The sequence below is a fragment of the Phyllostomus discolor genome, chromosome 3, assembly GCF_004126475.2.
Source record: "Phyllostomus discolor isolate MPI-MPIP mPhyDis1 chromosome 3, mPhyDis1.pri.v3, whole genome shotgun sequence".
In the NCBI taxonomy this organism is placed as follows: domain Eukaryota; kingdom Metazoa; phylum Chordata; class Mammalia; order Chiroptera; family Phyllostomidae; genus Phyllostomus; species Phyllostomus discolor.
This window is the reverse complement of record NC_040905.2, coordinates 134,065,052-134,080,113: the sequence shown is the minus strand read 5'-3', so window position 1 is coordinate 134,080,113 and position 15,062 is coordinate 134,065,052. Positions and strand designations below refer to the sequence as shown.

The 15,062-nt window shown below is 39.8% G+C and overlaps 1 protein-coding gene across 7 annotated transcripts in view; it reads right to left on the bottom strand.

Annotated features, from left to right (window-relative positions):
* The window catches only part of LOC114512547 (aminopeptidase O (putative)), a 439,198-nt gene that overhangs the window by 74,597 nt on the left and 349,539 nt on the right, over window positions 1–15,062 (bottom strand). For all 7 annotated transcript variants that reach the window (XR_004902147.1, XM_036021469.1, XM_036021474.1 and 4 more), the window contains 2 exons: window positions 7,318–7,380; window positions 6,853–6,927 (listed from right to left, as the gene is read on the bottom strand). Coding sequence is in view for 6 of the 7 variants with exons in the window: in XM_036021469.1 (XP_035877362.1) it covers window positions 6,853–6,927; window positions 7,318–7,380 (138 nt within the window). In the remaining variant the exon portion in view is untranslated. The remainder of the gene's footprint in view (window positions 1–6,852; window positions 6,928–7,317; window positions 7,381–15,062) is intronic.

The following is a 15,062-nucleotide window of genomic DNA, read 5'->3' as shown; positions in this document are numbered from 1 at the left end:
TGTAATGCCTACATGCTCTGACAAATACAGCACAGCTACCACCAAGTAGGGGGAAGGGAATAAAAAAAACTACATGAGAAACACAGTAAACCCATTGACTGAGTTAAGTGTTTACCTGGAAGTAAAAAGACATTATTTCAAGTTACATGATACGAGATAAAGAGATAATGGGCAAGAAAAAGTTAATATCTAATTTTACTATTTCTCACACATCAAGAATCAATACACAGAGCAAAAGAAAAAAGTAGATGAGGCAAAAATGTGTTATCTCAAAGTAACCATAGAACAAAAAATACAAGCCTTCCTAAAAATAAAAAAAAAATGGACAAGAGGAAATATATAGCATGAAACTATATGAAAGAATCAAGGCCAAACATCGGTTTTCCAATTAATATAAATTGGCTTAACTGGCCTATTAAATAAAAGGATTTTCAGAGGAAAATAAAAGTCAAGTGAAAACTCAAGGAACACACAGTGTGTGGCAGAACAGAGACCACTGTCCATTCTTCCTAGCTCTGAGAGTTCGCTTTATAGAAGCAATGGAAAAGGGACCCACAACAAAGCTAGGAGAGCTCTGCCAAATGTGCTTTAATGAAAACCTCTGGCACTAAAGAACAAAAGAATCAAATAAAAACCTTAAAATTTTTTAATGCAGTAGCCAAGTATGACTTTATAAGGTAAATGCCACTGTGGGGATTCATTCAACAAATATTTATCAAGGCTGCATGTGATCAGGTCCTTTTCCAAGGACTGGCGAGTCAAGGCTTGAGTGTCATTTTTCCTGTGTGCAGAGACCCAGAAATATCAATGAAATACACATTGCTGGACTTAAAGATACATGATAGTGTCCGCCTCCTAAAATAGATTAATGGAAACAAAGACAGGCCCTAAACTACATCAACACCCGTAGGTGCAGTAGTAAAATAATGCATGTTATTAGTGCCATATGATACCAGGCACAAAACCAGAGCTCATTAAAATGCCTAAGATGAGAATGATTGCCAAGCAAAGCATTCTGTCATAGGAACATAACTACCACTTCCTATAAAAGTAACTAAAAAGTCACAAAATTTTTCTCTGCCTGCTTTCCTTTTCCATCCAAACTCTTATGCTTTATATTAAAATGCCTTTCATCTTCCATGACAGAGAAGAGCTGATGGCTGCTGGCATCAAATCTGCTAAAATCAACAACAGTGTAATTACCTGCACACTTTCAAGTGCTTTCAAAAGACATGCCGGTTGGGATTTTCCTAATTTAGAAATGTGTGCTTTATGCTGGTGGTCTAGGATTGTCAATAGCCTGGGTTAAAAAGAATTTTTACATCTTGCCCAAAGCATTCTTTTCTACAGCAATTATTTGATTTGTTTGTACTGCACCTACTTTCATAAAGCATTTGACTCAGTTTACAACATCCTTGTATCATACTGCTGGTTTAATGTACATTTACATGAGCTGATACACTGAAAGCACTTAGCAGCACAGTGCTTGACATATGACAAGTGTCAGCTATTATTATATGAATAGTTCTTTTTAAAATATGTAAATAAGTGTGTAAGGGTAAATGGATGACTATTCTTTAATTTTCCCTGTTATGGTAGTTGAAATGGGAAGGAATTTTAGTACACTTAGATTTTTCAGAATATTTTTAAACTGCAGATTCTTAAAAAAAATAAATCCATGGAACAGATGAAAATTTAATGGCATAAAATTATAGGGATGAGACTTCCTTCCTGAGGCTACCAAAAACACATTTTCTCAGCAATTCTTCCTTGGTCCAGCTTTTAAAAAAAAAAAAAGGTGAAGAAAAAGAAAAAGCCAAGATCTTGTGAAACTAGATCTAACTTGAGACTTGGGTTACACAGTTTAATAAATTATGTATTTGTTACGGATTCACAAGGAAAAAAGAGAGACCCACTCATAAAAGTAAGTTCCAAATATTTCAATAAAATAACAAATTGCATAATAACAGTGCTATAATTACTCCTTTTGTCTGGTTTCTTTGTAATTACTTTTAATAAATTACTCTGCCTCCCCCCCATCACTCAAGTAAGTTGTCATCCAAAGGCACAATAAGCACAACTCAGGACACAAAGCCACTCACAGACAGGGCGGGCTCCAGGGGAGGGTGGCTGGTGCCTCAAGAGCTGTGGCTCGGTAGAATCCGTAACGCTTTTCTATGGAGATCAAGTATCAATGAAGCTATTATAAGAGATTACAGCTCTATAAATGCAGGATAGTCATGAAGGGTAGGAGCACTTTCCAAAAGAGGCAAGGGTACCCATGCCTGGGAAATCACTCCACATAAATGCTACCTGAGCTCAAGAGTGTGGCTGCCCATGCCACCCATTTTGTTCCCATTTTGTTAACTGCCAAGTAATTCCCATACAGTGAAGGGGCCCCAGCACTCCTGGAATTCATCTGGTGCCATTCTGCCAAGCTTTGTAGTTTGATCGCTCAGGAGTCAAGCACACAGTTGCCGTGTGCTATTATGGGTTCAAGAAAAAGATAATTTTTACTAGTGTTAAATATTCTTTTCCAGAAATCATAAACCAAACATAAAATATACCTTTGACACAAAAAGCAAATAGCAGTAAAGCACTTTTTGAGTAGTTTAAAACCTGTACCTACTTTTATCTAATATTTTACTATTAGAATTATAATAAAAATATTCTCTTAGAAGGTATAAAATTTTTGAAAAAGCAATAAATGTGGTAAAACACATAAACCAAGCTGGGGGGGTTTCAAACACAATTTTTAAAATCTCCTCTGAATTATTATTCATACTAAGATGATCATTGACTGCAGTTCTGAATCAAGTATATGAAAAGAACAAATGAAAAATAAAAGTTGAGTGACAATGCTGTACAATTTAGGAAGAATATTATCAAAAAGAAAATAGTTCCAGAGTTTTTTTCTCAAAGACTGAGAAAACAGAATTTATCATTGGACTCCAACTGAAATAGCCACCAAATACCATAAAGTCCACTTTTCAAAACCATCTTTCTACATGTTTTCATGTTTCACTTGCTCTATCAAGGAAAATGTCACCAAATTCTAAGCAATTTTATGCTCCAAGACCACTGTTTTTTCAGATTCTGACAGAAAAGAATATGAAGCTTAAAGGGTGCTTTTGCTGGAAACCACGTGTACCTTGTGTTCTTTATGACTAATCGTAACACAGGCCAGGCAACCGCACCCTTGCCGAGACCGCGCACTTGGAAACCAGCACACAGAAAGGAACGCTTATTAATGATAATGGACAGCCTTAATTATTGTTGAATTTTCAATGTTTTAACAGTATATCAATGAATATTTCTGACATCATCATAAATTCTTAGTGATAACCAGAAATGAGTATTTTAAAATTTGTTCTCCACATATTACTAGATAATGCATAAAGTAGAAAGGGTGCTTCTTTTGAATATGGAAAGTGGAATCTTCTTCCTTTAAAGGGATTACATGGCATTCACTTATTTTCCTCAAATATACGACTTCATAAAATATTATTCTACAGTTATTCCTGAACTGTAGAACACCAAAGAATTATTTAAAACCTTATTTTACATGCCTATACTTATTTTAAAATGTTGTATTATTTTTTTAATCTTTGAACGTGATGTGCAATTTGTAATCCCTTTGACTCAGTTAAAGATAAAAAACAAAAAAAAAGATGTGGGTCCTTCCAAAGCCAATAGCCATTTAGTAAAATCTATTAACATTATTTTTAAAACTACACATTATACAACTCACTGTTGTAAACCCCATTGTTTACCCAGCCCTGTAGAACAGGCTGATCCATTTGTCCTAATTGTTCTTTGTGTAGTAGTTGCTCATGTTCCCCTTGCCTCTCTGTTGCACAAATTGTTCAAACTCAATAAAATGAACTAAAAAGGAAGAATATCAGAATGTAAGCAGAAAGCACCTAAGCACCAGAAGCAAAACAGGTGAGTTTTGTCAATTTAAAATGAAAACAAAAAAGAGTATAAAGGAATTTAGTTATTCCAGTGGAAAAGCACTACAATATGAAGATGAAATAAAATGGAAATAAATGTCACAGGCGATAGAAGATGAGTTAAGAGAATGATGTATCTTCAGAAAGATAAGATACGAAAGTCTGTGAGGCAGCAAAGAGACAGGGGAGCTATGGGGGGTGGGGGGATGGGAATGACACAATACAACAGAACAGACCGGGAAGGGTCACAGCATGTTAAACCACTTCTCTGGGTGGTATATCTCATTCACCCAGTTTACTTTATTTCATTATTCGTTATTTTAACCCATAGCTGAGCACAGAGCAAGTTTGTTTTGCTTCCCCTTCTGAGCTCTCTGAAAAACTCAACTAGTACAGTATTTCAAGTTACAGCAGGCTGTGCTTAGCACCTTTAAGGGAGAATACCAGTATCACCTGTAAGATTACATTTTTTACGTGTAATTCCTTGCCCAGTGCCAGTTACAGACCCTTGGCTTGCACCATTCCTGTTTTCCTTCCTCAAGCAGGTCAGAAGAATGCTTTCCACAAGCCAGTAAATATCAGAAGGGAAAATGTTATGACTCTAGCTGAGTTGAATACAGAATAGTTAACCAAGTTCATTTAGATACGCTTAATCTTGTGTGAGACCTGAAGATGCAGACAGAGACTATGACATGGAGACTAAGGGTGGCATTGGGGACAGATAGGGCAAAGAAACAAAGCAGGCAAATAAAGAAAACAGCTAGATTTAAAATGTACACATACCAGAAAGGACTCAAACCCAGGATCTCATGTTACAGTAATATAAAATGAATACTACAGAAAAGATCATCATTTTCATGTGGTAGAAAAATATAGTGGATACGTGAAAAAGGAGAAATTGATTAACCTACTTCACTTGTGGCATGGCAGACATTTAAAAAAACTGACTGAACTCCACAATAAGTTAACTACCTAGATTCCTAAACAGGTTCAAATTCTGGCAAAATGTTAATGCATGATCTCAGTTTGAATATTCATTATACACAGAATTCCATCTGTATTTTGGAGTAGACACTGGGGCAATCAGTGGACACACCTCGGCAGGGTAGCCTCTGTGCCTTGGTTGCTGATTGCATTCCCTTTCACCTTGTCCTTGAAAATACTGCATGCTTTGCCTCAGCAAGCTTCAAACCCTCTCCTGGGCATGGTTGAGGCAGACAGTGGGCAAGAGGTTCAGCTGCTGTACAGAGTCAGGGGGAAAGACTGGAGATACCCATAATTATTTTCTGACAACTTCAAAAATTCCCATCCACCTTTAAAGCTAGTCAGCTTTAAGCTTCGTTCCTTGAAAGGCATTTCTGCAGGTTGGTCCCAAACTACTTCATTTGTGTAATCTCTGTAAGACTACTTACTACCCACGTTTCCTAAGAAGAAAAGGCAAACATGCATGCCTTCTCCCCATAAATCCTAACACAATATCCTCGTTCAAGGTCGAAGTTCAGGGAAGAACTCCTACTTTTCTTGGTAGAAATATTCCTCAGTTTCCCCCCCACCCTCTTTCTTCTTCTCAGAAGGCAGTGGTCAGATCATGGGTGTCACATATGGTAACTTCAAGTTCATATTTTGGTAGTGATGGTACCTAGTAATCCACAAAGGTAGTGGCTTCCCCTTCTTTTATGCATAACACATTGTGTGCTGGGGTAATCCTATATTTGGCTTAAACAATAGCTGGAAAATATGTTTAGACACTAAGCATGCCATCATTCTTTTTCCTCCTTTGTACATTTCATGATCTTGTTCCTCCATCCACAAACATTTTTAAAAACACCAACTAACCACCACATGGTCAGAAAACTCAAGTCTGTTCAAAATGACAACTTTTTCTATTACTGCTTAAATGAAGTAACATACTGAATCTCTAGCTACAGATGATTATAATCCTAGGCTCCTTTCTTATCCAATTCTCTTGGAGTCATCCTTGTATCCTTAAATGCACTCTGAGACTTTGATATCACCTTCATTATGATGTGCTTTGTGCACATTCTCGGACGCTGCAATGCCCATACTAAGGCAACACATCACAGAAGTTGGCAGCAATGCTATCAGCAAGAATTTGGCTTCAGAATCAGGAATGATTCATCAAACATTCTAGCAGAAGAAAAACAACACACCGCTATTTTAATCCCTTGGTGCTATCAAAAATCAAAAAACAGCACTTAAAATAATTTTAAAAAGCAACAAAAATCGTATCTGCTGTAACATTATTCACTTTGTAGAATTTTCAATAAAAATTACTTAGAAAACAACAGACTACTTACCTTATTTCACAATATTTACCACAACAACAAATCAAGTTTTAACTTAACACAATTTCAGCAGAAAATATGTAGGCCAAACTTCTGCCAAGTAACACTGAAATTCTAAATTCAGAAAACCAAAGTTCTCATTTGCAAAAGTAATCCACTTTTTTAAGCCTCTCTCTCCATTTTTGAGAATACTCTAAAGAAGCCTAAATGAGGGAGTGTGTTACCATATCACAACCAGAGAAGCTCAATACTGTGGGTAATTTATTCAGAAGCCTCCCCTCTTTTTAGGGGTAACTTAACAATGCCATAAAAAATACTACTGGACTAAAATGATAATGGAATCCATCAACGGGTATGTCCTGTTGCTCTACTTAATAGCTCCGAAACAAATCTTACTTCACGACAACGTAGTATGTTGATAATCTTTAGGATTACCAGGCAGTATTTCTACAGAACTATCCACACAAATTCACTGTCCACTGTAAATTTAATTTAAACTTTTAAAAAGTGCTACTCTATTGTGACCAAGTCCTCTGGGGCACACGGTGAGACTTGCCAAGAATTCCACCCAATGCTCTTTCGGGGACGCCTACCTTTTCAAACACTTCTTCGGTCCCCCTTCGTTTCCGTTTTCGGGGTCTCCGGTTCAGTTGATTCCATTTCGCCACCTGAAGTTCAAAAACCACAGAGCATTTTAACAGGACTATAGGTCCCGAGGGCCGCCCCTTAGCGTGAGAAACGCTCGATGGCCTCGCGACGCAACCTTCACGGATTCACCTGGGGAAAACCACAGGATCCCGTCGGAGCTAGCCAGGAGGAAGCCTCGATGTAAGGAACGTACGGAGCCTAGGGGCGCGCTCATCTGTGGCGCGCCGAGGCGGTGACCTTCCACTAGCCGATCCCTCCGTCTTGGGCCCGCGTCGCTGCCCTTGTGCTGGGGCGGGGGGGGCCTGAAACAAGGCCAGCTTACCCACCAGGGCCTCCGCGGGGGGAATGCGGCGCGGGACGCACCGCCCCTGGAGGGAGAAGACTGCACGGACCCTGCCGCCCGCACTCACCTCTGCGTCCACTTGCCGCACAAGCCTGCACTCCGCCCCGGCCTGGAGGTCCGTCTGCAGCGGCTGCGGGGGAAGGGGACAATCAAGTTTACCCCAGGAGTAGCCTCAGCCTCCCTCCCTCGTGCCCCACCACCTCCGCGCTTAAACCCTAGCCCTCGCCCGCCCTAGGTGAGAGTGCGAGCCGGGGCGCAGTAGCTCCCGTCTTGGGATCGTCGCCTGGCCCGCCCGGAGATAAACGGGCACTCCAGGCCCGCAACACCTAAGGCAAAGACCGGGCGGCGGGCAGCGCGGGGCCGGAGCAGCAGCGCGGGCGGCAGGCGGGCACTGGGCGGGGCGGGGCCTGCCTTAAAGGTATAGGCGCAGCGACAGGATCCCCGCAGGTTGCCCCCGCCCCCGTCGGCGTGCCTGCGATTTTATTGTTCTCTAGAAACATCTTTCCTCGTCTCGCGGGTCTGGCCAGAGCCCGCGCTCCTACACTCTGCCGCGTGCGGACCGCCCCAGGCGCGCACGTTTTACCTTTCCAGCTCTCACTCTTGCGGGCACTGATTACCCGCGAAAGGGTTTGTGGCCGCCTTGGGAGCAGAACTGTTGCCCACCCGTGAGCAGGAGAAGCGTCCTCACTCCCGCGGCCAGTCTGAACTCACTCCTCTAGCCAGAAACCTAAGTGTCCAGAAGGCCTTCGCGGAGAGAAAGGAACTTTCCTAATGGAGTTTTCTCCGGGAATGGATTATACGCCATTAACAAGGCGTTTTTCAGTGGCCCCGTCTTACTCCAACGCAGTGGCAGGTGACCTCCCGGGGCTGGAAGCAGAGTACGTGAAAGGCGAGCCCGGCGCTCTCCCTGCGCTCCTCGGGAGCCAGTTCGCCCTAAGCAAAGCCGGCACTGCACTCGCCCTGCGCGTGAAACCGCTAAGCGACTGGGGAGAACGTAAAAGGTGGACTAGTTTCATAATTAGGAGGGAAGTTTGCATTTAGTTTATTAAAGTATGTGGTGCCCCGAGTGTTTTCCTCCAACCCCCAAAGGCTTTCTTCACAGCTGCGTCAGAAATTCGCTGAACCAGACTGTGCGAGCGCTTGGGGGAGAAGGGTCCAGTCGCACGCGTGTTTGCTGATCTTGACCACCCGTTTAACTTTATCGTATTTCTTTAAAGAAAAATCTGCCTTGCCCTCTCTTTATTGCTACTCCACTCTTCTTTTCGAGATCAAAAGCTTTAGATCAAAGCCAAGATCAAACTCACTACTTTAAATAGAAGCAACTTTGCCATGAACTATTTTACACAAAGAGGAGCTTCTTAATGGAGACGTTACAGAGGAAAACTTTATTTTACCGCTTCATCCCATATTCACAACTGAACTACATAAAATTACATTGATGATGCACTTCCATTCCTAAAATAAACAACAGGTGTGCTTAAATGGGGGATTATTGACTTTGTGTTTGTGTTTCTGGGAATGCAAAAACCAAAAACTATAGAATTATGCAGACATACTAACCATTTTTACCCATTAGCTAAGTCCTATGAATCCATGTTCATTTGCTAAAGATTTTTCAGTGTTATCAAATGTTCTTATATATAATGTATAACCATCAAATTCAAATTTTCTACTGTAAAAATGCATAAAAATAGTTAAATGCCTTGCAAATATCAAGTGCGCTTATACATAGGTAGGTACAACTTAAAAATAAAGTGGATTATGTAATTGCAGAGCTACTTAATTTTACATGGAAATAAAACTTTTGACTATTTCAGCTTCCATGCTACTAATAACAGTTCCAGAATCAATAGCCATCTATCACAGGCTGACATGTACCCATTAGAGTTGTTTTCCTTGGGAATTCACCATCCCTAAGAACTCTGATAGGAACAGTTGAATATTGATATACTGAACCAGTGCCCTGCCTAAATGGGCCTTTCTTAAGTGTCCTTGGTTGATTTACCAACAATTTTAAAATGTGTGGTCTTTTAAGAAACAAAACCAAAATATAAATTCCAACAATTCAGTAGCAGAAATAAAGGTAATTATTGCAAATTAAACCGTACACAGACTTCTATGAAAATCTGTTGTTACAGCCGGGTAGTTAGTACCTGAAGGCTTTTTCCTTTTTCCCCCTTACAGTGCTCATCTGGTTGTATTCCCAATCACACACACAATCATTCCTCATTCTATGAATCCCAACAAGCCACTGGAAAGACCTTAAGACCTGAGGCTTAGGAACCCCATCTTGCTGCCACAGATAGTTTCCTTTCTTCCTAGCACCCAGCCCAAGGAGAACCTAGTGATTTCTGGCAGAAGCTGAGCCAAGGAAAAACATCCTACTGTCACTCTGCTTTTCTAATACTTTGAGTGAGTAGGGAAAGTTGTGGCTCATTCTAATTGCTTCCTAATTTTTCTTTTTTGCTTCCTTTGTATTCTTGCTTCCCCATCCCACCTGCACAATACCTCCTCCAACAGAGAAACACAAATGATATTTACAAAGGTAGTTCAGATGGTATCACTTTGCTCTACTGGTGTTTCCTCCTCTTCTTTGCCTGGCAGGCCTCTACTTATTTTCTAATAAGTAGACTATATAATAAATAGACTTATCAGAAAATAAGGAGGACTTATTTTCTAGTTCTGGTCTTAAACAACACTTTTCCCTCCATAAAGGTCTTTCCTCATTCTCTAATCCAAGTTAGGTCACCCCAATATTCTTTCTATTAGTATGTCATTTATTTCCTATAAAGTGCTTATCTTTTATAGCTATTTATATATTTTTATTTTTTAATTAAGGGATTTTATTTTTTAGAATAGTTAGAAATATTTACACAGAAGGCCCACAGTTCCCATATACCAACATAACACACTTTCTTTCATTACTCACATCTTGCATTCCTGTGGGGCATTTGTTACAACTGATAAACCATATCTGATACATTATTATTAACTGAAGTCCAGAGTTTACATGAGGGTTCATTCTTTGTATTGTACAGTTCTATTATAGCTATTTTAAAATTAATTTATTGAATGTCTATTTTCCTGACTAGACTTTAAGATCCAGGAAGAAAGAGATCCTGTCTTTTGTTACTGATTTTTATCCAATCACTGAAAACACTGCCTTGCACATAGGTATTCAATAAATATGTTAAGTAACTGATTGTAAGGATAAAGGCAGAAATGACTGAATGAACAGCATATGAAATTTCAAGGAGGGGAGATTTAAGATGAAGATTCTTCTAATTAACTCCTGCTTGTTTCTCCACTAAAATACCTTAATTTTTAAACAGCATAGAATTATGCATTTTTTAAAAGACAAACAACAGGGCATCAGTTACATTGCCAGCTTACTTCTAAAATGATCTTTTTTTAAAATAAAAAGAAATGAGAAATAAAGATTCCTAACTCTCTCATGTATGGATCACTAAAATTATATTCTAAAAGGGTGCTAGGAGCTGAATTTAATCTAGAATGAAATATGAATCTATTGCACGACACTGGAAAAATACTAATTCTTGTTGATTGTGTTCAATATAACCTCAATACATTTCTCCTTTTGTCTGTCTCAGTCTCCTGTTCTTCATAGGCTGATCCCAAAGAAGGTACAGTGTGGAGAAACTGGAGGAAGAAGACTTTTTAAAAAATGGAATTCTGTAGCCGGGAATGGATACTCTAATAACTATTTCAGAGAATGTGGTGAAGTTACCTTAAAGTTGTCTTTCAAAACAAATGTTTTCTATTTGAATTATATCTTGAAAAATGCTTCATCCAGTAGAGATGCAGGTTTTGAAAGAAAGTTGTTCGAGGGGACTTTCTTGTCAAAGAAGTTTAGAATAGCTGAAGACAATTTCAGAGGCTAAGGAAAAATGCCATTGCTTTAAAATAAAAGCATTACTTTATCTAGTGCCTGGAGATTACTTTTGGAGGGAAAACCTTTTCTCTTTCTTCTGATTTGTTTTAGTGGCAAAGAAATGATTCCTTTCACTAGAAATGATAATGATACCAATTTCATATTGTTCCTGTGACATATGCTTCTGCCTGGTGATGAGGTACCATTGGAGGAAGAGGAAGCAGCAGTACCTTCCTTGTCAACCAGAAGACCGGAAGAGCATCCAAGGGGACCCCTTAATTAGACCAAACCACTTCAGGTGGCAAATGGCACTCCCCTGAGCACAAGAGAGGGAAAACTGTCCACTATAAGAAGTCAAAAAAATCTGTTAGCACCAAACAAGGTAGAGAGGTCCTGAAGCTTTGCCTGGGTTTAAGGGGCTCCAGAGTCAACAAGTAGTCGGGTGAATTAAAAAGTAACAGTCTACACAGGTCTGAAAATAAAATCAAGTTTAGTTTAAGTTGCAGATAATAAGTAAGGATTAGAGAGCAAAGTTATCAAAGTTATTTACATCTTTAAATTTCACCCTTTTGTTTTAAAATGTAACATTCCTTTATATCTTTTTATTGCTTTTAGAAAATATTATATATAATTTGTGTTATTGCTCATGTTGCCTCTGTGTTAGAATGAACACTGAATTTCTTTCTAGAGAAGATTTTGGCTCTGCCAAATGGACCTCTTAGTGGAACTCTTTATAAAGCAGAGTTTTCTAAAAAGGAAATCCATTCCACATTTGCGTTGCAGTGACCTGGCTGACAGAACCTTTTCCTCTCAGTAACCTTAAACCTGCTATCACTACTGCTGGGAACCTTTTACAGAGCTTGCCCGAGGGATCATGATTCTTCCATTTCTAGACATCCACCCCCAACCCTGCCCTGCATCTGATGAAGCATAAACTGTCAGCTGTTGGGTTCCTAGAGTAGAACACACCCACATTGCAGGAAGTCTCTTCCCCATTCTCCGCACGCATCAATTGTTAGGAGGTTTACAGATTTTTCTGATGTCCAAACTCCTAGCAGAGTTTTCCTCAGATTAAGAGCCCCTCAAAAATTAGGACAGACTACCATGCAGCTGGGGCTGGCGTGCATCTTACTGGTACTCTGTGAAATTCTTTTTAATGCATTACACTCTGGTAAGAAGCCATCAACTTTTATGGAGGTGCATTATAAGAAACAGCCCCATAAAAATCCATCACAATGTTTACCGTAAGGGTGGTTTTAGAGGGTTGCTTATTACATTAAGTAGTAGTTTTCTTTGAGGACCCACAGGAAAAACTTCTTCCTAATATCAACATCAGGAATAGTTGGACTTGGGCAACTGGTTTGTTTTACCCGTGAGCACTACAGTTGATCCACTTGCCCTCTTCTGAGTGTGTTCTGTGACAGACCTGACTTGCAGCCAGGCATAGGAATTTCAGTGTTGGGGGTGGGGGGGTGGGCAGGCATATTATATGCTAATTTAATTCCTTGTCCCAACTTGTTTTCCTACCATTTATTTTCACATTGCTTCATTTTTCTTGGACTCAATTTATTTCTGATCATGCTACATTTTCCTTTGAAAGCTGCTTTAACAATGTTTTAGACAGGAAGGAGTATGAATAAATGAAATATTCTTGGTTTATATTTTTCTTCCTTTAAGTTTTTTTCTTTTTGCTTGGGTAGGAAGTCTGGAAAATTTTTCTGTTCCTAATACATCTCTCCATTAACAATATTTAGAGGTGAAGTACAGAAGGTAAGGACATATAATTAATTATACCTCACTTATAAAATTCAAGGAAAAACTGTTAAAAAATACAAACATCATGCAAGACTAATATAAAAATGTTAACCAACCAAGTATTTTATCTCTTTTGATAACCAAACCAGAGGAAATGGGCTTAGATTGCAGGAAAAGGCATGTAAATTGGACCTGTGGATGGGCTATTCACTTAATGAACACACTGAGTGCCTTCTGCAAAACAGAACACTAGACTTGGACAGAAGGATTGACTAAAACTCCATCCCTGTGCTTAGGAGTCATATGACAAGGCAATAGTGCAGTGTGGTTGGTACAGAAGCATGACAACAAGCTTATCTGGGTTTGAATCCAGGCCCTGCCAGATACTAGCTGTGTGCCCTCTCTAAGCTTCTTTCTCATAGACTTGTGGAAGTCAAATGACACAGGAGGTGCTTACAAGAGGAGGAAGTGGTTATTTATCAAATTCTACACTACTGAAACTAAGAGTCAAACAACATCACTAGAAGCTAGAGGAAAGTGACCTAAAGACAAAAAAAAAGTACTAAAATGCTACATACGAGGTCTGTCCAGAAGGTATCCAGCCATGTAATATGAAAAATGGACATGTTTATCGAAGAAGGTACCAGACACAAGAAGCATTGCACACAGGACAATGATGCCTCAGTCCCCTGCAAAGTAGGCACCTTGGGACCTCACAGAGGTCTCCCAAAAACTATCAGCTGCCCTGTTGTATTTTCTTGAATCTCCTTGAAGTTCTGAAATATCTTCCCTTTCAAAGGTAATTTTAGTTTTGGGAAAAGCCAGAAGTCGCAGGATACCAAATCTAGGCTCTAGGGCACTGAGCCACCTGGGTGGTTTGCTCTTTTGCCAAAAAACTCTGCACAAGATGTGATGCATGAACATGACTTGTCATGATGAAGCTGCCAATCACCAGTTGCCCATAGCTGCAGCCTTCTGAATCATCCCAATAGTTTCCATGGAGGAATGTTCAAGCTTAATGCAAAATTTGATGTAGATTTGTTGCTCTGCTCACTCAGTTACTTTGAATGCTGTAGCCACACAGGACACATGCTCACTCAACAGCGTCTACCACACCCTCTGACAAGTATAGCAATGTTGTCATTGTTCACTCATGCACATTCCAGTCCACTTCTCTTGGCTGCCAGTTTACATCGATGTTGAAAATGTTCTTTTTACACTACCAATGGTTCGACCTTGTATGTCTGAGACCACAGAACCATAGAATCAGTAGAAAGAACTGGGCTGCCCAATTTTGTACAGAACTGAATAGTTTACAAAGCACTTCCACAGACAGACTGTGTTATTTGTGTCTCACACAGTCCCATCTTCAGGATGAAGAAATGGAGTGTCAGAGAATTTTAGTACCTTTGTGACTTCATATTGTGTGGCCCTGAGATCTCCTGTCTGGAAATGTAGTGCTGTTTCTACTCCAGCACAGGATCTTAAGGACCATCTAGCACAGCCATCTTGCTTTAAAATATTTGCTTATTATGTAAGCAACCTTCTGCAGGTCAACCTCAGATCAAAGCATAGCCCATAAAATATAACCCCATACCACAAAAGTCTACTGAAACAGCCATTTTAGAAAACAGGCATCAGTGTATCTCCCTCAACACCTGTATGACTGCAGTTCTTTACAGGAGCTTAATATTCACAGACACTATAACCTCAAAGAATTTTACAGATGAAATGTAAAATTATGTAAGGGTGACTTCAAATCAGTGGTTCCCACTCCTGACCACTTATTAAAATCATTACAGGGCTACAAATCCCAATATGCAGGTGGCACTCCAGACCACTTAGATTCTCACCTCTGAGAGTGGGACTTAGACATCAGTCTTTTTGTAAAAGCCTTCCCTGATCCCCACTCTTCCCAGTGATTCCAATGTGCAGTCAGCATTGAGAACCAATACTGATGACCCATCTCCAACAAATTATTATGGAGAAATTTCAGATACTTGGAAAACATCAGAATTTCAGGGTCAATGCCATGGTAGACAGCTACCTCTTATGTTCTATTGCAGGAAGTCCCTTTGGGCAGATAGCAGATGCAGCGATGGATGAGCTGGGCTGTCAAGCTTACCCAGGATAGTGTTTCTGATAGCTTACACTTAGGAATAAAC